Below are 27,323 nucleotides of genomic sequence, written 5' to 3'. Positions count from 1 at the left end.
ACACCAATTTGCATTCCCACCAGCAGTGTAAGAGGGTTTCCCCACCCTCTCCAGCATGTGTTATTTGCAGACTTTTAAATGATGGCCATTCTGACTGGCATGAGGTGGTACCTCATTGTAGTTTTGATTTGCGCTTCTAAAGAGAAACTTAAAAAAATTTTTTTTATTGTGGTAAAAGTCACATAATATAAAACATACTATTTTACCCATATTGAACTGTACAGTTCAGTGGCACTAAGTACGTTCACATTGTCGTGCAACTCTCACCATCATCCATCTCCCGAATTTTTCACCTTCCTAAACTGAAATTCTGTCCCCTTTAAACACTGACTCCCCATTCCGCCTCCCCACCCCACCACCTGCTGGCATACCAGTGTACTTTCTGACTCTATGAATTTGACTATTCTAGGTATAAAGGGACTTTTTAAAGGCTCTGTCTTGATGTTGCTCCTCCTCACTGTTCCAATCTCACCTCTTGATTCCATTGCCCTGGATGCCTCTCCCTCCGTCCCTCTTTTCTCCCCTCACGTTGATTTCGTATATTTGGGGATATTTTCACCTTCAGGCCTTCCAGCGTGTTCTTTCTGCCTGGAACGTCCCTCAGCGTCCCACCTTGATAACTCCTTATCTTTCCAGTCTTATGCCACTTCTTCTGAGAAGCCCTCCCTGCGCTCTTGTATCTGCATTACATGCTCCCTTATGTTAGCGTTTACTATAGGGTACATCGTTGTTGCCTCCTGTTCTGTCTGCTCCACCCATTCGATAATATACTGGTAGGGCAGGAGCTGTCGCGTTCTTGCTGCATCTCAGCACCTAGCACGGTGCCGGGACCTTAGTAGATGTGCCATAAAGTTTTGACCAGTCCCTGCAAGGGATCAGCGATACAACTCTGAGCCCAAATGCTCTGAGATTTAAATGCTAGCTTTTAAGCATTTGCAAGCTTTAAGTTTAACCCTAGTCTAAGAATGCTATGTCTGAGTTCTAGTGGGAACCTGACCAAAGAAAGAAAGAATGATTCACACACGCATGCCGTGAATGTTGATTTTATTAGTAGGTGAGTCTTTTATACACATAATTAAAATAGGCTGTAAAAATAAGTACCTCAAAATAAAATGGCTCTTCGTCTATCACCCCTCTCCGTTTACACCTCCCACTTTGGGAAATACTGTTGACTGAAAGTATCCAATTATATTCCTTTGAAGAAAGCCTTTTGATATTTGCTTCTTAAAAACAACAGTAACAGCAAAACTACCCTGAAGTCAAATGCCTGAGCTCCAGATTTCTCTGGAGTTAGTTGTTCACAGATAACAAGGCCTTCCGGGAAGAAAGCTAACTTTTTTTCAAGTTTCTATTTTAAAAATATTGACTGACGTCCACTGTTGGCAGTGCTTACAAAACATCCCTTCCCTGTTCCCCTCGGGCTGTTGAAAATGTGTGCCTTTGAGTTCTCACACAGGACTCCTGGGTGTGACTAGTTACCATATGTTGGAGCCCTCATACCAGACAGAAGCCCCTTCCATTCCTGGAAGGAAAGGGGCTTCAGTGTCTGGTATGGCTGTGTGTGCGGCCTTCATATGAAAGTTCACACTCTACTGTCTGCAAAATGCTTTTTCCCTACCCACTAGGGACCCTCGAGCCAGAGCAAGTCGCTCTGAAGCTGACTCTGGCTGGAACTCGGGTTTCTTGAGTAATGGGTAGACTTTGGGGGCCCCGGCCATTGCTGGTGTTTCCGGCTCCCGCAGTTCAGCACCTTCCTCTCTCTGCGACGTCTCCATGCTGCAACCACGAGGCTTGCTTATAGGCCACGATGCTGTAAGAATTTACAATAGAGAATTATGAGAGAACAGCTGGACTGGGGCGGGGCGGTCTCTGGCCACCTCTGTATCACCGGTAGACGAGGAGGTTCTATCGGTTAGGGCAGCGGGATGCTGTACTGCATGAAGGGAGAGGGCCCGAGGGAACTCCTCTCACTCCAGCCTCCTTCCTGTCCCATAACGTCAAGAGCCCTTTGCATCTACATCTTCCTTTTCTTGGAGTCTCTTTCCATCTCACTTCTGCCCGGTGATGAACTCCCATGTGCACCTCGAGATCAAGTTTCGCTCCTCCCAAGCAGAATTAGCTGCATCCTCTTTTGCCTTTCCATAGCCCTTTTCTCTCTTCCATAACTCATTACATTGTTTAGAAATATTTGGAGATAAGTGAATGCATAGGAACGAGGAGCTCTAGTTGAAATCTCAGAAGTCTTTGTGACCTTTGGCATGTCCTTCGACCTCTGGTGTCCTCTGTCTTCTCAACTGTTTTGAGCTCTAGGAACCTCAGGTTCTAAGCTGGCACACAGTTCCTCCTGATGGATGGACCACATCTGGAGCTGCTGGATGGGGTGTGAACATAAATCCAAACCCTTCTAAGGACAAGCTTTGTGGAAACTTCCAAACACTGATTCCCCACCTTCCATGAGCCCCAGGGCTCTCCACGGGGGAGCACTTACTGTACTTAGAGCTCATGGTATGACAGAGCTGGTAAGAGGCAAGCCAAGACTTAGAGGCTGCTAGCCCAGGAACACATGAACTCCGGTTGTAGGGCTGACTCCACAGCTCACCCCTCCCTACTGTGGACCATGACAGCACAGCCACGTGGTTGATAAATTAAGGCGGGACAAGAAAACTTGTAAACCTAAGATTCTCTGCCCATTCGAGCAACTACCTCCTCCCCTTTAGTGTGCATTGTGTGCCTGCATTATACGCTAACTAGATCCCCTTAGAAGACACAGGAATTCCTACTCACCAAAAAAAAAAATAGCTATTTCCTCCTGGTGCCAGCAAGGTGACTCCCTAGGAGTTAACATTCCTTTCTCAATCCTGTAAGGGGTCACAATAACCCACTGCTCACCTTGTTGGACTATGTAAACTGTCAGTGTGTTACTTTGGTTTTGTTTTCTGGTCCACATTGGGAAATTTTTTAAAATTGGAGTATAGTTAATTTACAGTGTTGTGTTAGTTTCAAGTGTGATCACAGCAAAGTGATTCATGTATATATTCTTTTCCATTATAGTTTATTACAAGATACTCAGTATAGTTCCCTGTGCTATAAAGTACGTCCTCGTTTACTTACTTTATATATGGTAGTGTGTATATGTTAATCCCAAACTCTTAATTTATCCCTCGCCCCCCCCCCGCAATATGTTACTTTTTTTTTTTTTTTATGCGTTACGCGGGCCTCTCACTGTTGTGGCCTCTCCCGTTGCGGAGGACAGGCTCCGGACGTGCAGGCTCAGCGGCCATGGCTCACGGGCCCAGCCGCTCCGCGGCATGTGGGATCCTCCCAGACCGGGGCACGAACCCATGTCCCCTGCATCGGCAGGCGGACTCTCAACCACTGCGCCACCAGGGAAGCCCAATATGTTACTTTGATGTATAACCCATTGTCTGAAAAATTTATGTAGGGCTTCCCTGGTGGCGCAGTGGTTAAGAATCCACCTGCCAATGCAAGGGACACGGGTTCAAGCCCTGGTCCGGGAAGATCCCACAAGCTGCGGAGCAACTAAGCCCGTGAGCCACAACTACTGAGACTGTGTGCCACAACTACTGAAGCCTGTGCACCCCAACAAAAGCCACTGCAATGAGAAGCCTGTGCACCGCAAGCCTGTGTAGTCTCCACTCGCCACAACTAGAGAAAGCCCACGCGCAGCAACGAAGACCCAGTGCAGCCAAAAATAAATAAAATTAATTTTTAAAAAACTCAAGAAACAACTTATGTAACTGTGCCTTGACCTCTAACAGGTGGAACAGTCCTCAGAGTTTTCTGAAATACTGTCTCCCGGGTTATAATCCTTGGGATAGCATGACTAAAATTTTCTGTTTCTTTCTTAGATTGACTGTTGATCGATTTTCATTGATATGGTGATGGCCAACCCCTGACTTCATGGCCAGTCAACAGGCAGCTCTGGGATATGGATGGTCAGCAGTGCTGGCTAGTAGGTGTCACACCCTTCTGACAGATTTTTCATTCATTAAATACTTCGAGTGCACACTAAGCTCTCTGCTGGACACAGGATATGAGGTGAGCCAGACAGGTGTGGTTCCTGCCCTCAGGGAGCCTACAGTCTAGTTAGTGAGCAGGCTTGTAAAACATGATAACCACTAAATAATCATCAGCTATCACGCCATGGAGGAAAAGTACAGGAAGCTTGGGGAGCATATAATAGAAGGAGTGAAGTTAGATCGAGAAGGGATTTTTCTCAAATCCTCTTTGAGAAAATGGTGTTCAACTTAAGACCACAGCTAAGTTGTGTTAAGAAGGATGTGTGGGTAAGGAGCACGAGGGTAGGCTCCTGGGGCTGAAGCTTAGAATGGGGAGGGTGGTTAGTGGCAGGAGTGGGAGGCTGGATTATGAAGGACCTGTGGTCCACGGTAAGAAATTTGGGTCTGAAGAGCAGTGAAAGCCAAGCGCAGAGCTTTGGGCAGGAGGTGATGTGAACTGATGTACACACTCTAAGGAAATTGCTCTGGCCGCCTGGTGGAGAGAGGATGAGAGGGGAACACGTGTGGCTGTGGGGAGCATGGCTCAGAGGCGAATTTGGTCCCCCAAGTGCTTGGGTGGCAGCAGTAGGCATAAAGAGAAAAGGATGAATTGGAGGCATATGTTGGAGGCAGAATCAATGTAGACCAGGTGTAGACCAGAACTGGAGAACATGGCTGTAACAAAGGAGGAGAGAAGGTGGTAGAGATCACGTGTCACTTCTGATAGGAAGAATTCAGGAGAGGGAGCAGCTAAGTACTGCAAGTAAGCTCTCTAAGGAGAAGGGGAGAGGTGGCACCCAGGTACCCAGGGACTCTTCTAAGAAGCAAGTCAAGGAGTGGCTGAGAACCAACTGCCTGGGTTCAAATCCTGTCTCTGCCACTTATTAGCTCTGTAATCTTAGGCAAGTTCCATGACATCTTAGAGTCTGTTTCTTCATCTGCAAAATGGGGATAAAATAGTAATTGTCTCAGAGGATTGTTTGAGAAGGTTAAAATATATGAAATATTTAAAGTAGTGCCCCACACACATAATAAGGGCTGTTTAAGTGTTTGCTGTTATTATCTTTCAGAGAGGTTGTGGGGAGGAGAAGAACAGGATGGATGCAAAAGAACATAGGCTTGTAGATCTACTTTGGAGAAAAACGAGCCTACTCTCCTCTGAGGGCATCTGTTTTCTCTATGAAGCACGAGGTTTGGGTGGCCAGTGGGTTGCGGATGGGCAGAGCCAGAGAGTTATTCCCTCAGCGTCTCCCTGTCGCGTGTAAAGAAGAACAAGCAGGAGAGGGCAGGTTCTCACGGTGACATGAAATTGACTCACTTTGGTACCAGGAAGGGCTGGGGCCACACTCCCTTCCTGCAGATGGGCTGTTGGCAGCTCAGCCCAGGAACCTCTCCTCCCAGCCTTCTGCCTTCCATGGCCTCCTCCACTCCCTGCTGTGACATGTCTTCCTGGGCTTTTATGTCATTGGAATGTAGCTTTTCTTTCTGTGGTTAGAGTTCTGGTCTTTCCGGCTAATAGCGCTTAATGATTGATGGTGCAGCCTTGGCCTCTTGTAATAATTTTTCAGGATCTTATTTACTTGTGACTTCGTGGAAGGGAAAGGTAATAGAAAAACTCCCTTTATACCAGAGGTTCTCAACCTTGGCTGTGTATCCGAATAAACTGGAGAGCTTTAAAACATTCCCGTGCCCAGGCTGCATCCCAGATCAACTGAGTCAAAATCTCTGCGGGTAGGAGCCAGACATCAGTAGTTTTTAAATCTCTCCAGGTGATTCCAGTGTACAGCAAGCAAAGGAGGCTTCAGTTGCACATGGGTCCCTCTACAGCTAAATGTCTACAACAGAGGAAAACAATTAGCAACTACTTAAGTGCCTCAATTCACATAAGCATTCAGTTACTTAAGATTGGGTCAAGATTCTGTCCCTGCTTCTGTGATACAAGATTCCATGCACACAGTGTAGGGCTGGGTCCAGGTGCATATTACATAGTACATTGGGGGGTAGGTGTCAAGGGCAGCACACCTGTTTCATGCACCCCAAAGTCTCTTAAAAAAGGGAAAGCATCTCTTTAGCACACATATGAAGCAATGAAACTGCAGAAAAGAACCAATTACTGCATATTCTCAATGCTTTCATTTGTTTATATCTCTAGCTATGACACACATTAACTAGTCAGACTTGTTTTCTTTTGTTGTTTTTTGTTGATTTGTTTAGGTCAAAGACACTATATTTCAACCAACTGCCAATCAAACAGGACTGGATAACTTCCAAGCGGCACGGCTACTAACCCATTACTCACATGGACAGAGAGCTGGGACTCCTGAGAAGTTTGCATTGTGGGTCAGCTCTAGCTAAACCCAACCTATTCAGCTGAGACTCTCATGAAAACAGTGGCACATGAAAAGGCCTAAGGGCTGGGCAGCTTGAGGACAGGTCTGGCTCAGTCCCACACCTTGAGAAAATGAGAACTGGCCCAAGAAGGCACTAGTAATCAAGTCTGCTGTTTTGTACAAATTCTCTCAGCTGTTTGATCCTCATATCTTATTATTTTCTCAACTATGAAATAAAGCAAAGAGCCTTCATGATTGATGGCTCCTGTCTCAGGAGGCTCAGGCTTCTGTGCAGGCAGGGACCTGTGCACTGCAATGTGAGAATTCAAAGATGATGGTGAGAATTCCACCATCCACTTCCCACCTGCCTTCAATTCTGGTCTACTCTGCTGCCTATAGCACCACCATTACTGATATGTAGGGCCCTGGTGTGCTACTGGTCCCTTTAAAATGCAAATCTATATATCAAGTCCCTTGTATCTTACTGTGGATATCAATAATCCTCTGGTGGGACTGATACAAGTGTGAGATAACCACACCTTAGGGGGCCTAAACAGACCGAAACTGAGCTAATATGTAGCCACTAGTTAACATCGGCTACTGAACACTTGAAAGGTGTTCAAATGGAGTCCAAATTGAGGTGTGCTGTCAGTATAAAATACCAGAGTTTGAAGATTTAGTTTAAAAGACTCATTGATTTCATAAATTGATTACAAAGATATTTTGGATCTATTGGGCCAAATCAAATGTTATTAAAATCATTTCGTTACTTTTATTGTTTTTAAACATGGCTACTAGAAAATTTTAAATCACATAATATGGCTTGTACTTGTGGCTCGTACCAAATCTCCCTTGGATGGGGCTGGTCGAAGACTAGACTGTTCCATGTGGTCCATTTTGGTGACGATCTAGGCTGGCACTCTCCCCATGGGCCTGGAGTACCCCTCCTTTGCTTCTCTGTCCTTCCTCCTGCCTGTTATCTTCCAGACTTCAGCGCTCTTGTTTTGCAAACAAGAAAAGTCCCCCAGAGAGATCAAAGGAATTGCCCACGTCCTACAGGGAAGCTCACACAGTCCGGTGGCCGTGAGATTTAAAGGGCACTGAGCACAGAAGTTGCCAAGCCCTTGGAAGGTACAGACAAGAAAGAGTACCTGGAAGTGAGGCCGGCTGACTCTCACCTAAAGGAGACTAAACAAAAGAGGTCTGAGTGGTACAAGAAGGTTTCTAATCCCAGCCCCTGATTACAAGGAAGTATATGAGTTGCCTATAAATAAGTTGTATTACAAAACCACCAGGAAGTGAGCAATCTGGTCCCTCTGTTTATTACTTATAACTTTAGGGAATTTCCAAATCTCCAGATTATTAGTTTGGGGAAACAGGAGAACTTTTTCTCTGTGAGAGAGCCTACTCAGAACCCATTGTGTAATTGTTGAAAATAAATAATACTTTATGATAATGGGCTGGAAATGCTCCAGCAGTCCTTGACCTAAGCCCCAGGCCCCAGCCCAAAGAGCAGACGCTGGTTCTGTCTTACCCAATCGGGATGATGGCCAGGAAGGAGAGAAAGGAGGAGAGTGCAAAGCAGGTGCCAATGAACTTCTCCATGGTGAGCTGATAGATCTTGTTGTACATGGTGGATGTCACCACCCCGGTCAGAGCCAGGGACAGCTGCAGGATGACAAACACCTTTCCTGTGGAAGGGACCGAGGTTACCAAGGTTTTACTAAGCTGTCCCTCCATGTTCCCTGAGAGCTGAGTCTCCGGGGGGTTCTCAGGAGACCCCTCACCCTCCCCAGACTCCCTCTGTCTTCCTGGCTCATTTTACAGGATTCTTGCCTCCACCCAGCTGACTCTTCCCGTGGCCCCTGGATGGCAGTATCTCCCTTTGACTGTGGCTTTTCAGCGGCTGACTTTCCGAGTCTTTCCCACCCTCCTGCTCTCACTCGCTCCACTCCGGTTGGACACCAGTGTGTTTCTAGTGTCTTCAAGGCTGCTTCTGGAACTCTCTCCTGTGCCTTCTGCCAGTCCAAACCCTGTGCCTCAAGCCGACTGGCTCTGAAACCGTCCACCCAGAGAGAACCTCCGAGAAATTCCTTTCACTCACCATAAGAGGAGCCCTTGATGAGCTTGGACATTGCCGATCGGATGGTTGTGATGGGGATGAGAGCGAACAGCATGACGGCCCGAGCTGGAAAGGAATCACAGGAGAACACTCCTCACTGTAGCCCAGGCTTGGCCAAAGAGTAAATTAGAATAGAGCAAAGGCCTCCCCTACCCGCTCACCCACAATCCTATGTGGCCTTGAAGAAATGGTTTCTCTCCTGGCAGACTAGGACCCCCCCCCCCACCTCCTCCCCCTGCCCCGGGCAGGCTGATTCTCTGAGCACATTGCTGCAGACCCGTCTGCATGGTGCCAAGCACAGTGGTGACAGAGGGTGAAGGGTGTCTTTATTGGTAGAGTTGTTTCTAGGGAAGTGGAGCTGATGTCACTCAGAACTCATTGCCTCCTGGGAGAGAGGTGTCTGCGCTTGCCGTTCATCGTCACCTCTGGGAGATGGTCCCAGGAGCTTTGGCAGACTGCATCTAGAAATGTGTGCCACTAACACACCTGCCACACACCCCTCCTTCCCTCGGGCCCTGTTCATTATCCCTTGGCGTGTGTGTGTGTGTGTGTGTGGTGGGGAAGGAAGGGGAGGGGGGACTCTGGCTCTTGCACACGGCCTGTTGAACTGGGAGCTGGCGAAAGGTAATCTTGCCATTTTGTGAGGGGTTTTTCTGAGTTGTGTGACCTCTGCCAAAGGACGGTCTCTGGGAACCATCTTGAGTTGTTCGAATATGTTAGCCACTAGCCAGCCACATGACTATTAACTTAAATGAAATAGTATGAAAAATTCTGTTAAGTTGCACTGGCCACATTTCAAGGGCTTCATAGCCATACGTGGCTAATAGCTAGTGTATTAGGCAGAAAGATACAGAACATTTCTATCACTGTAGAAAGGTGTGTTGGAGCACGGGCCAGAGCTCTCTGCTTGTGGGCTGTCTTTGTCCTCAGATAGGAACTTCATTCGCTTCCTTGAGGGAATGAATGTATTACATTAGTTGTGGAAGGCATTTATGGAGAATTTTTCTCTCTTTTTAAAAAGCTTGTGCTTGACCCAAAATGATTTTAATTAAAGGACTTTTTCAGCTGGATTACTTAATGTTTTATCCCTTTAAAACTGGGGAGAAGAAACTCAACCCCATCTCCTCCACTCGAGGGCATCCTGAAGGCTCTCCTGCTGACTCCAGGCACCACTGACCAGCCCTCCCTTGACTTCCTAGAGCTTTGTTATGTTACCGCTCTGGTAACATTTCAGGGGCCACACAGGTAACAATACCGACAAACTCAAGTGCACATAATCCTGTCTCCCTTGTGTCTCCCAGATAGCAGGTATAATCTCCGGTGCTGAGCTGGGACACCTAGACCACAGCATCCCTGGGGTCAGCCCCATGACTCGGGGGATGTGCAGTGTCCTTATCCTGCCTCCCCAAGAATGCCAGACTCACCAATGTAGAACATGTATGTCTCTTTCACAAAAGCCAAGAGAAGGGCTCCAGACGCAAAGGAGACCATTCCAATCATGATCATGGTGGTGTCCTGGAAGTAGCGGGAGAAGACCAAGACGCCCAAGAAGCTGGTGATGAAGATGGTGTACCCTGAAGCCATACCATAGCCCAGCTGTACTTGGTTCCAACTCAGAGGCTCCCTCAGCACAAAAAGGGGCATCATGTCCACTGTGCCCACCACTGCCAGGTCATATATGATGGCACCCACAAAGAGCAGAGCAATAATGGTTTTCTTGGGCTTTGCTTTTGCAGGAGATGAAGGGTGCCTTAGCACACACTGCTTGTCTGTCGGATCAGGATCCAGGGTGTTATCGGTGCAGACTGTGCCAGACACCGGCTTGGCCGTGGACTCAGGGACCTTCAGCACCAAGAGGCTGTAGAAAAGGGCACAGGTGGCACAGCTCACACTGAAGGCGGTCAGCACCAGGCCCTGGCTGGAGTGCCCGACTATCTGCTTGAAGAGGTGCCCAGAGATCATGCTCCCGCAGAATCCCGCCAAGCCCAGGATCAAGTCGATCACGATGAGGCGCAGGGAGCGGCGGCCCTCCGAGGAGCCGAGGGATCCCAGGGCCATGACCCCCGACCAGAACGCCGAGAAGCCACCGCACAGCCCGTTCAGCGCTGCCGCCCCGTAGAGCATCTCCACGGGCCAGTCTAGCAGCACCTTGAGCAGCAGCGCGAGGCGGGAGAGCATGAAGCCCAGCAGAGACATGCAGATGGAGATCTTGCGGTGGTAGCGGTCGCTGAGCCAGCCCAGCCCATAGGCCGACAGCAGGGGTGTCAGGCCCAACACAAGGTTGTAGATGATGTAGAAGTTGGAGATGGCCCTCTGCTGTTGGTTCTCTAGAGCCCCCGGGGTAGACGGGCTAGCGCTGTGGTTGGACAAGATCTCGCCTCCGAAGGACGCCTTCACCACGAGGAGCAGCCCCGCGTCGTAGAGGGAGGCGGCCATCTGGGTGGAGGCGACCACGGGCTCGATCCAGGTCGACACCTGGGAGCGAGACAGGGGGCCCCTGCACGGGCAGGTGGTCCCCGGGCCCATGTCGTCTCTCTGATGGGGGATGGAGGGAGGGGCTTGCCCGCTGCTGCTGCCGCAGCTACTCCCGGGAGGGCGGGGGCGCAGCCCGGGTGCGCGCGGGGAAGCCTGCGAGCCAAGCTGAGCCAGGCGCAGGGCGCAAGTGACAGCAGCCAGCGGGGCAGCCCAGTGACCTCCGGGACCACGGCCACGCCTACCCGGACCAAAAAGGGCCACGCTCCGCCCCCGGCGGCGGAGCAGGACTGGCGGCGGCCCAGGGAAGTGAGGCGCGGGGGAGCGCGCGGCGAGTCTGGAGTCCGGCTGCAGCCCAGGGAAGCGAGGCGCGGGAGAGCGCGCGATGAGTCTGGAGTCCGGCTGCGCCCCCGCGTCACGCTGCTCCGGGCAGCGCGGCCGCCTGAAGGGCCGATTTCCGCACGGCCGGGCGTGCCTGGACCTCCCGCAGGTCGCTGGGCACCTTCCCCTGGGACTTGGCCCCCCCAAGGCAGGGGGCAAAATTCTGTACCTGGAAGGCAGTTTGGGGCAAGCCGTGAGGTGCCTGGGATCAGCGTGTTGGCGGCGGTGGGGGTGGGGGGTGGTGAGGTTTTATTTTGGGGTTTAAAAGTGACGAGGACCTATGTGCTGTGGAGAGCTGGGTAGCAGAGACTTTGAGAGAAATTTTAAAAACTCAGGAGTCCTAGTATCTCTTTGAGGTGCTGATTTCAATTCTTTTGGATACCGACCCCGCAGTGGGATTGCTAGATCATAGTGCTGCTTTTATTCTTTTGAAGAAACTTCGTTGTTTTCCATAGAAGCTGCCCATTTTCCTTTCACAGCACCAGTGCACAAGGGTTCCAATGTCTCACATCCTCACCAACACTTACCTATTCTGATAAATAGCCATCTTGACAGGTGTGGGGTGATACCTCAGTGTGGTTTTGATTTGCATTTCCCTGATGATTAGCTTATCTTTTCATATGCTTCTTGGCCATTTGTATATCTTCTTTGGAGAAATGTCTATCCAAGTCCTTAGCCCATGTTTGTTTTACAACTGAATTGTAGGAATTCTTATGTATGTTCGAGATTAACTCCCTTTCAGAGATATGATGTGCTATATTTTCTCCCATTCTGTAGGTTGCCTTTTCACTGTTGATTTTTTTTATTTTGCAGTGCAGAAGCTTTTTAGTTTGATGTAGTCTCACTTGTTTATTTTTAGGTTCTTTTTTTAAAATATATAAATTTATTTATTTATTTTTGGCTGCATTGGGTCTTTGTTGCTGTGCACGGGCTTTCTCTAGTTGTGGTGAGTGGGGGCTACTCTTCGTTGCGGTGCACGGGCTTGTCATTGAGGTGGCTTCCCTTGTTGCAGAGCATGGGCTCTAGGTGCGCAGGCTTCAGTAGTTGTGGCTCGTGGGCTCAGTAGTTGTGGCTTGCGGGCTCTAGAGCTCAGGCTCAGTAGTTGTGGTGCACGGGCTTAGTTGCTCCACGGCATGTGGGATCTTACCGGACCAGGGCTCGAACCCATGTCCCCTGCATTGGCAGGTGGATTCTTAACCACTGCACCACCAGGGAAGTCCTAGTTTTAGGTTCTTGAAGAGAGATTAGTACTCCTGTGTTCGTTGCAGCACTATTCACAGTAGCCAAGATGTGGAAGCAACCTAAATGTCCACTGATGGATGAACGGAAAAAGAACATGTGGTATATAAATACAAATGAATGTTATTCAGCCTTTAAAAAGAAGGGAATCCTGAGATTTGTGTCAGCATGGATCAACCTTGAGGACATTATGCTAAGTGAAATAAACCTGTTGTAGAAAGACAAATGCTACATGATTTCCCATATGAGGTATCTAAAATTGTCAGAGTCATAGAGTGGAATGGTGGTTGCCAGGGATTGGGGGCGGAGGGAGGGAGAAATGGGGAACTACTAGTCAAGTAGCATAAAGTTTCAGCCAAGCTAAATGAAGAAGCTCCAGAGATCTGCCGTACGACATTGTATTTACAGTCAGTAGCACTATATACACTTAAAAATTTGTTAAGAGGGAAGCTCTCATGTTAAGTGTTCTTACCACAATTCAACAACAACAGCAACAAAAAACAAACAAAAACCCCAAACAAGACCCACAGGAGCAGCTAGGCTTAGCCCTTCCTCCAAGACAAAGGCCTCTTGGAGAAGAGTCCTTCCTTGAGCACCTGAATTAAAGGGCCAGGAGCCAGCACAGGACCCAAGCCAGCGTGGGTCCCAGCCTGGAGGCTTTGTCCTTAAACCCCAGCGCCAAGGGAGAGACGGGGAGGTCCTGCCAGCCCTGTGTGTCCCTGCAGATGCTAAAATTGGACTCTTGCAGGGTATAGATCCCACAAGAACAGCCAGGGTCATTTGCTGCTGAATAAAGTCCCCAGGACCCTTTCTATTTCTTTGCAGTTCTTCTTCTGTCTCATGGGCTCACTGCCTTGGACTAGGTGGAGACCGGTTTCCCTGGCTGGCTTGCTTCCTCTAAGTACACACTCCTGCAGAGAGGACCTTCTGACTTGAGTCTCCCTTGTATGACTTTAGGTTCCTGCTCACCAGGGCTGCCGTGCCTGTGTCGGGGTCGAGCAGACAGGGGGAGAGGTGGAGCGTTTGTTTTGACTTTCCATTGGGGTGGGGAGCGGGGGAGGCAGAAAAGAGGCATGGGGAAGTGAGACTCGGGTCTGCTGGTGAGAACAGGAACCCCCGCGTCAGTGTGGTCAGAGGAACTTTAGAAGAATAGGAAGGTCCAGTAGGGCTCTAAACAGCTTGCTGTCTCGTGTGTATATGAATCCTTCCTGAGACCTCACCCTACCTCCTTGGTTCTTTAAGAAAAGTCTACTCATGAATGTCTTGTGTAAGTGGGATTCTTTATTTTTTTAATTTGGTGGAAGCTGGTGAATAATCTGTGATTCATGTCTGGATTAACATAACTCTGGGCAGAGATCATGAGCAAGCAGAAGGAGAGGAGACCACAAGAACACCAGTCTCCCAGGGACTTGCTGAAATCTGGGACGGGCTTGGGAATGTCCCAGGCTGTGGACTTGGGTGGTTAAGCCATCTGACCCAGATCCTGAGGGCCCAGGGAGACCCTCGCTGCTGATGCAGGCTACACTGATGGGAAAAGTGTTCTTCTCTATTGTTGGTATTTTAGGGGCTGAGGTGAGCCTTTTCCCAAGACATTACAAGTGAAGGAAAGAAGATGCCCTCCAAGACATAAATATATAATGAACAAAGCAAAGATATACAAACTCATCCTAGGAGACAGAGATAAACCTTGTCAGTGACCATCCCAGAACTTTCTTTCTAGGGTTTCCCAATGGCTGGCCCATCGCTACATGCAGGGGCCACCCCAGGTTCCCTTGCCTGAACACAAGCAATCTTCTAGTTGTGATTTTACTTCCCAACAGAGCTGAGCGCAGGAAGAAAATGTGCTAGTTACGCGAATACTCCAAATAATTTCTCATGGTAAGTTAATACATTAGCATTCTGATTTCTCTGCCTTTCTAATTTGGTTAACGTAGGCCTCTGTCTGGGAAATGACTTCCCTCTCCGAGTGCTGATGAAGTTTTTTATTCTGTCAGGCTGAGAGCTACGCCTCATTTATAATAAGCTATCAAAATAACGAATGCCACCCATGGATCTTCTTGGGAAATTGTTTCATTGGCTACTCCTCCTCAGGGTGGCACCCTAACATTGCCCAATTTTATAGGTGAGGAAACAGACTTAGGGTGGCTAAATCATTTGCATGAGGTCACACAGAGCCAGAATTCACATCTTGGTCTGTGTGACTTGAGAGTCCATGCTATTTTCACAATGCTCCATTTCTGACATAATTGAAGAGATACATTTTCAAAATGCATTTTTGTGTTCAAAACTTTGTCAAATACTGTAAGCCTATTCCTAAGGTGTTTTCAAACTCAGTGATTCATTTGTCCATTCATCATCCATTCATCTACCAACCATCCATCACTCACAAGCATTTTTTGAGTATCAGGCTCACTACTTGGTACCAGGGGTACAAAATCCTTTGCCCTCAAGGATCTTTCAAGTCTGAAGAGTTATCAAGAGGCATTGTACAAACACTCCAAATTCTGTTTCACACCTGTAGTCACTGACGCCAGGCCACGCCTCCTCTTTCAAAGATTCTGGCTTAATGGGATTCCTGTCTACCCCAAGCTCTGCTCCCAACATGAATGGCCTCATGAACGACCTGCTCAACACCGTAGAAGAAGTAAGACATCTGTTTTTACTGGCCAGGATACATTGATTCTTCTTCTGGTAAGAACACCCCATTTTTCCTCTGATGAACCATCTGCCAAGTGGAAATGAGACTCACGTCTGGCCAGTCACAGCACTGAGTGCCTGTGATGACAGTGATTGGTTTGGAGATGGAAACGTGACCCAGATTTGAACCCGTAAGAATGAGGCCCAGGACTCTGACTTAAATAGTTAGGGAGGAGACACTTATTCTTCTCTGCTCATCTTAGACTGCTGAGGATGAAAGCCTGGAGTTACTGGTAGCCGTTTTGCTCCCCCTAGAGCAGAGCTTGCCTGAGATCTCCCTATAGAGGACAGCAGAGCTGAAAGATGGAGAGTCAGATCCCGATCACATCCTATGAGCTCTGCCTGAAGCTAAACTACCTCTTCACCTTTTTTTTTTTTTTAACATCCTTATTGGAGTATAATTGCTTTACAATGGTGTCTTAGTTTCAGCTGTATAACAAAGTGAGTCAGCTATACATATACATATATCCCCATATCCCCTCCCTCTTGTGTCTCCTTCCCACCCTCCCTATCCCACCCCTCTAGGTGGTCAAAGCACCAAGCTGATCTCCCTGTGAGATGCAGCTGCTTCCCACTAGCTATCTATTTTACATTTGGTAGTGTATATAGATCAATGCTATTCTCTCACTTCGTCCCAGCTTACCCTTTCCCCTCCCCGTGTCCTCAAGTTCATTCTCTACATCTGTATCGTTATTCCTGTCCTGCCCCTAGGTTCTTCAGAACCTTTTTTTTGGGGGGATTCCATATATATGTGTTAGCATACGGTATTAGTTTTTCTCTTTCTGACTTACTTCACTCTGTACAACAGACGCTAGGTCCATCCACCTCACTACAAATAACTCAATTTCGTTTCCTTTTTATGGCTGAGTAATATTCCATTAATGTATGTGCCACATCTTCTTTATCCATTCATCTGTCAATGGATACTTAGGTTGCTTCCATGTCCTGGCTGTTGTAAACAGTGCTGCAAATATTGTGGTACATGACTCTTTTTGAATTATGGTTTTCTCAGGGTATATGCCCAGTAGTGGGATTGCTGGGTCGTATGGCAGTTCTGTTTTTAGTTTTTAATTTTTTTTTTGCAATACACGGGCCTCTCATTGTTGTGGCCTCTCCTGTTGCGGAGCACAGGCTCCGCAGGATGTGCAGGCTCAGCGGCCATGGCTCACGGGCCCAACCGCTCTGCCGCATGTGGGATCCTCCCGGACCGGGGCCCGAACCCGTGTCCCCTGCACCGGCAGGTGGACTCTCAACCACTGCGCCACCAGGGAAGCCCTGTGTTTAGTTTTTTAAGGAACTTCCATACTGTTCTCCATAGTGGCTGTATCAATTTACATTCCCACCAACAGTGCAAGAGGGTTCCCTTTTCTCCACACCCTCTCCAGCATTTATTGTTTGTAGATTTTTTGATGATGGCCATTCTGACTAGTGTGAGGCGATACCTCACTGTAGTTTTGATTTGCATTTCTCTAATATTAGTGATGTTGAGCATCCTTTCACGTGTTTGTTGGCAACCTGTATATCTTCTTTGGACAAATTGTCTATTTAGGTCTTCTGCCCATTTTTGGATTGGGTTGTTTGTGTTTTTCATATTGAGCTGCATGAGCTGCTTGTATATGTTGGAGATTAATCCTTTGTCAGTTGCTTCATTTGGAAATATTTCTCCCATTCTGAGGGCTTTTTGTCTTGTTTATGGTTTCCTTTGCTGTGCAAAAGCTTCTAAGTTTCATTAGGTTCCATTTGTTTTTATTTCCATTTCTCTAGGAGGTGGGTCAAATAGGATCTTGCTGTGATTTATGTCATAGAGTGTTCTGCCTATGTTTTCCTCTAAGAGTTTTATAGTGTCTGGCCTTACATTTAGGTCTTTAATCCATGTTGAGTCTATTTTTGTGTACAGTGTTAGGAAGTGTTCTAATTTCATTCTTTTACTTGTAGCTGTCCAGTTTTCCCAGCACCACTTACTGAAGAGGCTGTCTTTTCTCCATTGTATATTCTTGCCTCCTTTATCAAAAATAAGGTGACCATATGTGTGTGGGTTTATCTCTGGGCTTTCTATTCTGTTCCATTGATCTATATTTCTGTTTTTGTGTCAGTACCATACTGTCTTGATTACTGTAGCTCTGTAGTATAGTCTGAAGTCAGGGAGCCTGATTCCTCTGCTCTGTTTTTCCTTCTCAAGATTGCTTTGCTATTCGGGGTCTTTTGTGTTTCCATACAAATTGTGAAATTTTTGTTCTAGTTCTGTAGTTCAAACTACCAAAAATGCCATTGGTAGTTTGATAGGGATTGCATTGAATCTGTAGATTTCTTTGGGTAGTATAGTCATTTTTACAATGTTGCTTCTTAACAAAAACTTCTGTATTCCCCTTTCCCAATCCCAGTAGTATTTAGGTTTTCCGTCAATTGCAAGTGAAAGAGATTTGATGGAATCAAACCCAAGGCCTCTAATCTCTAGCGACCTCCACCCTTCTTCAGCCACAAACTCCCTTGGATCCTGGATCTGATCATCAACCGTAGCTGTGCCACCTCCAGAATCACTAATTCCAATACCCCACTCTGACTACAGCCTCCTCTCCTGTGTTGTTTGTTCAGCTACTTCTACTTCAATGTTTCTTTGATCTTATCAGGATGCACACACCCCTACACTAATGTATGATTTTTCCAAATCGATGTATGATTTTTCCCTTCTTCTCTTCCTCTGCTATCTACCTCTGTCTATCTAACTTAGGTAGCAGAGGTACATCATTTTGGTAACACCCTTTCCAATAGATCAAACTCTCTGGCTCTTTTATCTTTGCATGCCAACCTTGGATAAACCCAGTTATCTGCTGGCATTCAAGTAGCTGAGGACTAGTTGGGGGGAAGTCTCACAGTTAGTCAGATTTTAACTATAAATTTACAGACTCCAATCTCAAATGAGCCCTCTAAACTACCCAGCAGTCCTATGCTGTTTCTCCAGTCAAGTCTCACTCTTTCATGCTCCAAAATTACAAGTTCAGAACTTTGCATTCCTTTCAACCTTTCAGACTCTTCTACTATTTTCTATTTTACTTCCAGCCAGTCCCTTCAAACTCTACTATTTTCTATTTTATTTTCAGCTCTATCGTGTCACTAAAATGGATTTTCTGAGGTCAGTGATTCCATGTCATTAAATCTAATGGACATTTTCAGTCCTTATCCTACTTGACTCTGAGCAACCTTTGAGAGTTTTAGCCTCTTTCTTAAATCTTTGAGAGTTTATTCTCTTGCTTCAGTAATACCACACCTTCCTGGTATATCTCCTTTCTCTTTGACCACTCTTCCCTTTCACCTTTGAAGACTCAAACTCTAACCAGTCTTTTTTTTTTTTTTTTTAATAAATTTATTTATTTTTGGCTGTGTTGGGTCTTTGTTGCTGCGCACGGGCTTTCTCTAGTTGCGGCGAGCAGGGACTACTGTACGTTGTGGTGCATGGGCCTCTCATTGCAGTGCGTGGGCCTCTCACTTCAGTGACTTGTTACAGAGCATGGGCTCTAGGTGCACAGGCTTCAGTAGTTGTGGCATGCGGGCTCAGTAGTTGTGGCACACAGGCTTAGTTGCTCCACAGCATGTGGGATCTTCCAAAACCAGGGCTCAAACCCGTGTCCCCTGCATTGGCAGGTGGATTCTTAACCACTGCACCACCAGGGAAGCCCTAACCAGTCTTTAAAGTTAAAATTCCTTGTAAATTGGTGCAGCCAATGTGGAAAACAGTATGGAGGTTCCTCAGAAAGCTAAAAATAGAATTACCGTATGACCCAGCAATCCCACTCCTGGGCATATATCCAGGCAAAACTATAATTCAAAAAGATACATGCACCCCTATGTTCATAGCAGCACTATTCACAATACCCAAGACACGAAAACAACCTAAATGTCCATCGACAGATGAATGGATAAAGAAGATATATACACAATGGAGTACTACCCAGCCATAAAAAAGAATGAAATAATGCCATTTGCAGCAACATGGATGCACCTAGAGATTATCATACTAAGTGAAGTAAGTCAGAAAGAGAAAGAAAAATACCATATGATATCACTTATATGTGGAATCTAAAATATAACACAAATGAACCTATCTATGAAACAGAAACAGAATCACAGGCATAGAGAACAGACTGGTGGTTGCCAAGCGGGAGGGAGGTGGGGGAGGGAAGAACTGGGAGTTTGGGATTAGCAAACGTAAACTATTACATATAGAATGGATAAACAACAAGATCCTACTGTATAACACAGAGAACTATATTCAATGTCCTAAGATAAACCATAATGGAAAAGAATATAAGAATGTAACATTAAAATTCCTTGTTGGCTCAGTCATAGGCTTTCTTCTCAGTCTCTAAACAATCTCACCTACACATATAGCTTTAAGTACCATTTATATATAGATGACTCATTGTTATGTCTCCAATCCAGACCCTTTTGAGCTCCAGACCCACATATCAACTACCTACTTGATATCTTTCCAACGTGTGCAAGTCCATACTCATAGTCTCCTTTCCCCACCCCCATTATAGTGTTCACTACCATCCATCCATCCAGATGTATAAACTAGAAAGGTATCCTTGATATCTTTCTCTCTTGCCTTATTTATACAATTCTTTACCAAATCATCTTTGCTTAACCTCTTAAATATCTCTGGAATCCATCTAGTTTTTTCCATTTTCATCTTAGCACCCTAGTTCAAAGTATCATTATCTCTTGCTTGACCTACACCGTCAGCTACTAATTGGTTCATCTTTATCTATTTTCATTCTTCTCCAGGAATGAAATCAGATTTCTCTCTTCAAGATACACATCCTATTCTAAAGCCAAATCCTCTTACCGTGGTCCGCCAGCCTTGCATAGTCTGGTGAGTACCTTCCCTTAACCTTCAACTCGTACCATGCTCCTTGTTGTCTCTACTCCAGCCATACTGGCTTTCTATTTCTCAAACGTTCTTTGCGCTCTTCCTACAACAGGCCTTTGCACATACTATTCCTTCTCTCTAGAACCTGTTAAAATCCTATTTTTGCCCAGTGCACATCGAATTATTCTTTGGGTCTCAGCTCAAGTACCATTTCCTCAGGAAAGTATTCCCTGACTTTCCTGGCTGTCATTCCACCCCACCCCCATTAAAGGGTCTCTCAGCACCATGTAACTCCTCTTCTTGTCACAGTTGCAATTTTCACATTTGTTTTGGTGATAAATTTGATTCATGTCTCTTGGTGCCATGGGACTGTAAAAATCAATGAGGGCCGAGACCATATTTTCATTGCCAAAGCCCCAGAGCCTGATACATTGTCTGGCACCTAGCAGGCGTGCAATCGGTATTTGTTAAGTAAGTGAATAAAGATATTACATTCCCACCGTCTGGGAGACCCATGGGTTTAGATTTGAGATACAGAGAATTTAAATATTAGTCACTGTTTAAACCAGTCTTATAAAGAACTTGAGGCCCCAAACCCACAGTTAGTAAGTCCTAGTCTTCTAATTCTGTGACTCACACCTTCCATTGTGTCACTCTCCCTCCCATCCAGCAGTAGTGATGGGTTACACTAAACCAAACCCTCTGACATCTTAGCATGTATTTGTAGCAGAGTAGCATGAGACCACGAGGCTAAGTTTGAGTCACTGGTACCTTTGGGATGAGACTCTTAGCCTCAGCACCACTATACTTTGGACAGGCTGTAGATTTTATTTAGTGGTGACAAAGGTGAACTCAGAATCCCGCTATTCCTGCAAGCCCTGCTTTACTTAAAGTTTGCAGTCAGTGGAGCTGGATGTAGAGGCAGAAGCTACAGCCCATATTTCCAGTCTCATCACCTTCTGGCAGCCCCTAACATACCAAGAAACTTTTTTGGCAAAAGGGCCTTTGGGATATTAATTTCAGCTAAGAACCTTGTTGGTTCTCCTTGGTCAGGATATAGCAACCCTTAAAAACACACACACACACACACACACACACACACATACACACACACCTGTGCTTCTGTCTCAGTCAAAAGTTAATGTCACCATTCCCTCCACTCAGGTGCTTCACCATAGGGATTCTCTAGGGGGAAAGATCCCTATCTTTCAGGAGCTGACAGAGACTTGAAGTTCCCTAATTTAGGGAGTGGAATCCATCTAAGCTACAGTCCTTACCCAACACATGCTCAACCACCTCAAAGTGAAAAATCTCCACAATGTTACCAAAAAAATTAAGAAATTAAAATAAAGTTCCTATTCCTGATTAAAGAAGCTTTGTCTCAAAATACCATCCTGCATAATTCAGGAAGGAGAGGAGACAAGGGGGAAAAAAAGGAGGCAGTTTTCCTGTTTTAAACCTGAAATATAATGAGTCACCCTGACTCACTATTTTCTTGTCTGCACTATCATTTTTAGGAGTCAGATTTTTCTTTGTGAACCAGAAAAAGCAGATCTTGGAGAGACATGGATGGCACAGGCCTGGAAACACCTCTGTAATGAGTTAAATCAAGTTAGGACATGATCACTTTCTGATTTCAGAGAGTGAAAGTGTCAGTGAAACACAAACGCTATGAAAAAGGCTGAAACTAGTCCAGAGGAAGAAAAGAAACAATCAAGGGCATTTCCCACATGTAGATATTGCCAAACTTTTAGAATCACAGTAGGGCTGAGGAGAAAATAAAACCCATCTGCATCCCCTTTCAGAAATCGAGTTAGGGCTTCCCTGGTGGCGCAGTGGTTAAGAATCTGCCTGCCAATGCAGGGGACACGGGTTCAAGCCCTGGTCTAGGAAGATCCCATATGCCGCGGAGCAACTAGGCCCATGAGCCACAACTACTGAGCCTGCGCGTCTGGAGCTTGTGCTCTGCAACGAGAGGCCGCGACAGTGAGAGGCCCACGCACCGCGATGAAAAGTGGCCCCCGCTCGTCACAACTAGAGAAAGCCCATGCACAGAAACGAAGACCCTACACAGCCAAAAATAAATATTTTTTTTAAAAATTGGATCATATATTCACCTTTCTCTTCATAAAAAAAAAAATCGAGTTAACGTTTTGAAGATTTAGGTTGTGTCATCATAGATCTGGGTTAGAGTTTATTCCACATCACTACCCTTTAATAACAGTGCTATCTCCTTTTTCGACCAGCTTATGTTTTGGGACTTCTCTGTTCATGGATTTCACCTTCAATCTGACTATCTGCTCAACAGTTTCCAAAAGTTCCTTGATGGTTCTGGTTCACTCATGGCACCTATTCTGATTGCCTCTGACTCAGTGGAGTTATACTTATATTCCCTCTGCATTCAATAATATTCTGAGAGGAAGGAGAGGTAATGCATATATCCACCCCCCATCTTGAGATAAAAGCCATAGACTATCTTCAAGTGTCAAGGCTCTTGTATAAGAGATAGCTTGTGACTCCTTTGATATAAACTCATATTTGTGATTATAAGACCTAACTCCTGAATCCAGAAATTAAATGAATATAGGATTAGTGAGATCTATTGCAGTGATACTTAGTGCATGTAAAATTGTGTCCTTTTGGCTAATCACTTAAAATATTATACAAAATATATTCTGTTGATTATGGTAAAAATTCGTGTCATGATTTTTTATAAAATTTGTTAGATGGTGACATAAAAGTATAAAAAATGTGTTTTTTTTTTTTTTGCGATACGCGGGTCTCTCACCGTTGTGGCCTCTCCCGCTGCGGGGCACAGGCTCCGGACGCGCAGGCCCAGCGGCCACGGCCCACGGGCCCAGCCGCTCCACGGCACATGGGATCCCCCCGGACCGGAGCACGAACCCGCGTCCCCTGCACCGGCAGGCGGACTCCCAACCACTGCGCCACCAGGGAAGCCCAAAAAATGTGTTTTGATTGAAGCATTTAGTTCATTTACATTTAGAGTAATTATTGATATGTATGTTCTTATTGCCATTTTGTTAATTGAGGTTTGTTTTTGCAGGTTTTTTTGTTCCTTTCTTTTCTCCTGTGATTTGATGATTATCTTTTAATTTTTTATTTTTATTTCTATTTTTAGGCTGTGTTGGGTCTTTGCTGCTGCATGCAGGCTTTCTTTAGTTGCGGCGAGCAGGGGCTACTCTTCGTTGAGGTGTGTGGGCTTCTCATTGCAGTAACTTCTTTTGTTGCGGAACACGGGCTTTAGGTGCATGGGCTTCAGTAGTTGCAGCTCGTGGGCTCAGTAGTTGCAGTGCACAGGCTCTAGGGCACACAGGCTTCGATAGTTGTGGTGTACAGGCTCAGTAGTTATGGCTCACAGGCTTAGTTGTTCCGTGGCATGTGGGATGTTCCCGGACCAGGGATTGAACCAGTGTCCCCTGCATTGGCAGGTGGATTCTTAACCACCAGGGAAGCCCCCTGATGATTATCTTTAGTGCTATATTTGGATTTCTTTCTCTTTTTTGTGTGTATCTACTATAGATTTTTGGTTTGAGTTTACCATGAGGTTTTAATATAGCAGTCTATATATTATATATGATTGTTTTAAGTTGCTGATCTCTTTATTTTTTGCCTGATTACTTCCTTTTATATTTTTAAACATCTTTATTGGAGTATAATTGCTTGACAATGCTGTGTTAGCTTCTGCTTTATAACAAAGTGGATTAGCTAGCTATACGTATACATATATCCCCATATCCCCTCTCTCTTGTGTCTCTCTCCCACCCTCCCTATCCCACCCCTCTAGGTAGACACAAAGCACTGAACTAATCTCCCTGTGTTATGCAGCTGCTTCCCACTAGCTGTCTATTTTACATTTGGTAGTATGTATTAGTCCATGCCATTCTCTCACTTCATCCCAGCTTACCCTTCCCCCCCACCCCATGTCCTCAAGTCCATTCTCTACGTCTGCGTCTTTATTCCTGTCCTGCTCCTAGATTCTTCAGAACCTTTGTTTTTTTTGATTCCATATATATGTGTTAGCATATGGTATTTGTTTTTCTCTTTCTGACTTACTTCACTCTGTATGACAGACTCTAGGTCCATCCACCTCACTACCAATAACTCAGTTTCTTTTCTTTTTATGGCTGAGTAATATTCCATTGAATATATGTACCACATCTTCTTTATCCATTCATCTGTCAATGGACACGTAGGTTGCTTCCATGACCTGGCTATTGTAAATAGAGCTGCAATGAACATTGTGGTACATGACTCTTTTTTTTTTTTTTTTTTTTTTTTGCGGTACACGGGCCTCTCACTGCCATGGCCTCTCCTGCTGCAGAGCACAGGCTCTGGACGTGCAGGCTCAGCGGCCATGGCCCACGGGCCCAGCTGCTCCGCGGCATATGGGATCCTCCCGGACCGGGTCACAAACCTGTGTCCCCCGCATCGGCAGGCGGACCCCCAACCACTGCACCACCAGGGAAGCCCCATGACTCTTTTTGAATTATGGTTTTCTCAGGGTATATGCCCAGTAGTGGGATTGCTGGGTCGTATGGTAGTTCTGTTTTTAGTTTTTTAAGGAACCTCCATACTGTTCTCCATAGTGGCTGTATCAATTTACATTCCCACCAGCAGTGCAAGAGGGTTGTCTTTTCTCCACAACCTCTCCAGCATTTATTGTTTATAGATTTTTTGATGATGGCCATTTGACTGGTGTGAGGTGACACCTCATTGTAGTTTTGATTTGCATTTCTCTAATGATTAGTGATGTTGAGCATTCTTTCATGTATTTGTTGGCAATCTGTATATCTTCTTTGGAGAAATTTCTGTCTTGTTTATGGTTTCCTTTGCTGTGCAAAAGCTTTTCAGTTTCCTTAGATCCCATTTATTTACTTTTGTTTTTATTTCCATTTCTCTAGGAGGTGGGTAGTTGCTGATCTCTCAATCTTAAATACGTTTTTAAAACCCTGCATTTGTACTCTCCTCCCCTCATGATTACTATTTCTGATATCATTGTACATCTAACTGTTTTGTGTTTCCCTTAACTGCTTATCGTGGATATAGACGATTTTAGTACTTTCATCTTTTAACCTCCCTACTAGCTTTGTGTGTGGATGATTTTCTACCTTTACTGTATGTTTGCCTTTACTGGTGAGCTATTTCATAATTTTCTCGTTTCTAGTTGTGGCCTTTTCTTTTTTGCTTAGAGAAGCTCCTTTAACTTTTGTTGTAAAGCTGGTTTGGTGGTGCCAAACTCTTTTAGCTTTTGCTTGTCTGTAAAGCTTTTGATCTCTCCATCAAATCTGAATGAGAGCCTTACTTCGTAGAGTATTCTTGGTTGTAGGTTTTTTCCTTTCATCACTTTGAATATATCATGCCACTCCCCTCTGGCCTGCAGAGTTTCTGCTGGAAAGTCAGCTGATAGCCTTATGGGAGTTCCCTTGTATGTTATTTGTTGGTTTTCCCTGCTGCTTTTAATATTCTCTTTAATTTTTTGCAATTTTAGTTGCAACGTGTCTTGGTGTGTTCCTCTTAGAGTTAATCCTGTATGGGACTCTGCACTTCCTGGACTTGGATGTCTGTCTCCTTTTCCAGGTTAGGGAAGTTTCCAGCTACTACATCTTCAAATATGTTCTCACCTCCTTTCTGTCTCTTGTCCTCCTTGGAACCCCTATAATGCGAGTATTACTGCACTTGATGTTGTCCCAGAGTTCTCTCAAACTGTCTTCATTTCTTTTTATTTTTTTCTATTCCGCAGCAATGATTTCCACTACTCTGTCTTCCAGCTTGCTCTTCCATTCCTCTATCATTTAGTCTACTGTTGATGCCTTCTAATGTATTTTTCACTTCAGTTATTGTATTCTTCATATGTTTGGTTGTTCTTTATATTTTCTAACTCTTTGTTAAAAACTAACGTCTCTCTCTGTGTATCCATTTTTCTGAATACTTTGATCATCTTTACAATCACCACCCTGAACTCTTTCTCAGGTAGTTTGCCTATCTCCACTTAGCTGTTCTTCTGGGGTTTTATCTGGCTCCTTTGTCTGTACTATGTTCCTCTGTTGCCTCACTTTGTCTAAGTTGCTGTTTGTATTTTTATGTATCGGGTAGGTTGGTTATGTTTCCCAACCTTGGAGAAGTGGCCTTTTGTAGGAAATGTCCCATGCGTCCCAGCAGTGCACTCACCTCTCATCATCCAAGCTATATGCATTAGGAGTTCCCCCTATGAGGGCTGTGTGGATCCTTCTGTTGTGGTGGGCTATATGGGCATTCCTGGTTGGCCCCCAGTCTGATCAGTTGCCAGGCCCTGCCTTGCACAGAGGCTGCTGGCCACTGGTTGGCAGGACCAGGTCACAAGGTGGCTGACTATGGAATCCTAGGGGGCCCCAGGGCTAGTGCTGGCTCACTGGAGGGCAGAGCCAGGGTCCAGAAGACTCCAGAGCTGTTGCCTGCCCACTGGTAGGTGAAACCAGGTCTTGAGGTTAGCACCAGCCTACTGGTGGGCAGAGCCATACCCTGCAGTCTGGTTGTAGGGTCGAGGGGTCTCAGAGCTGGTGTCAGATCACTGGTGGGGGAGGGAGACTGGTTTCTGACACAGCTGGGTACCCGGTCTGTGGTGTCCTGAAGCTTGTGTTGTCCTACTAGTGGGCAGGGCTGGGGCCAGCTGTTCTCAGGACAGGGGATGGTGTGCTGATGGTCAGGCTGGGTCTGCAGGCGATGAGGTTGTGGTTTTCTTGCATCTGGTGTCTTTCCCCTTGTGGGTGAACTGGTCCAGTGGCTAGAGAAGGCTTCCTGGAGGACAAGGCTGGGGTTCAGGGGATTCTGGGGCTGGTGCCTGCCCACTGGTGGGTGGAGCTGAGTCCTGAGCTCTCTAGTGGGCAGGGCCTTGTCCAGAGGCTTCTGTGGGCACAGGGGGTCTTAAGACAGCCTGTCTGTTGACAGGTGGGACTGTGTGCATGCCTAGTTAGTTGCTTGGCCTGAGGCATCCCAGCACTGGTGCCTACAGGCTATTGGGCCAGAACAGGGACGGGTCCAGGGACTAACAAGCTAGAGGGAGGACTCCATAGAGTGGCTGAATGTATACAAAAACATATATGCTGCCAACATTACTCAATTCAAATCTAAAGACACACACAGACTGAAAGTGAAGGGATGGAAAAAGGTTCCATGCAAACAGAAAAAGAAAGCTG

At 46.0% G+C, this 27,323-nt stretch overlaps 2 protein-coding genes across 5 annotated transcripts in view; one reads left to right on the top strand and one right to left on the bottom strand.

Moving 5' to 3' along the window:
* The window catches only part of SNX30 (sorting nexin family member 30), a 135,230-nt gene extending 113,239 nt beyond the window's left edge, over positions 1-21,991 (top strand). For 2 of the 4 annotated variants that reach the window (XR_004350327.1, XR_004350324.1), the window contains one exon: positions 3,870-7,876. The gene's annotated coding sequence lies outside the window, so the exon portion shown is untranslated. Of the gene's footprint in view, positions 1-3,869; positions 7,877-9,772; positions 9,898-20,045 lie in introns of those variants that run through there. The other 2 variants (XR_004350325.1, XR_004350326.1) reach the window with 2 other exon arrangements.
* Positions 314-11,516, bottom strand: SLC46A2 (solute carrier family 46 member 2). Its single transcript, XM_032634609.1, has 4 exons — positions 9,896-11,516; positions 8,454-8,537; positions 7,884-8,040; positions 314-1,810 (listed from the first exon to the last, which is right to left on the bottom strand). Exons 1-4 carry the CDS (start codon positions 10,995-10,997, stop codon positions 1,744-1,746), a joined length of 1,410 nt encoding a protein of 469 aa, XP_032490500.1. The 5' UTR covers positions 10,998-11,516; the 3' UTR covers positions 314-1,743.
* Positions 21,992-27,323: the final 5,332 nt, after the last annotated feature.

Source organism: Phocoena sinus, chromosome 6, assembly GCF_008692025.1.
Source record: "Phocoena sinus isolate mPhoSin1 chromosome 6, mPhoSin1.pri, whole genome shotgun sequence".
NCBI lineage: Eukaryota > Metazoa > Chordata > Mammalia > Artiodactyla > Phocoenidae > Phocoena > Phocoena sinus.
This window is presented reverse-complemented; position numbering and strand designations above follow the sequence as displayed.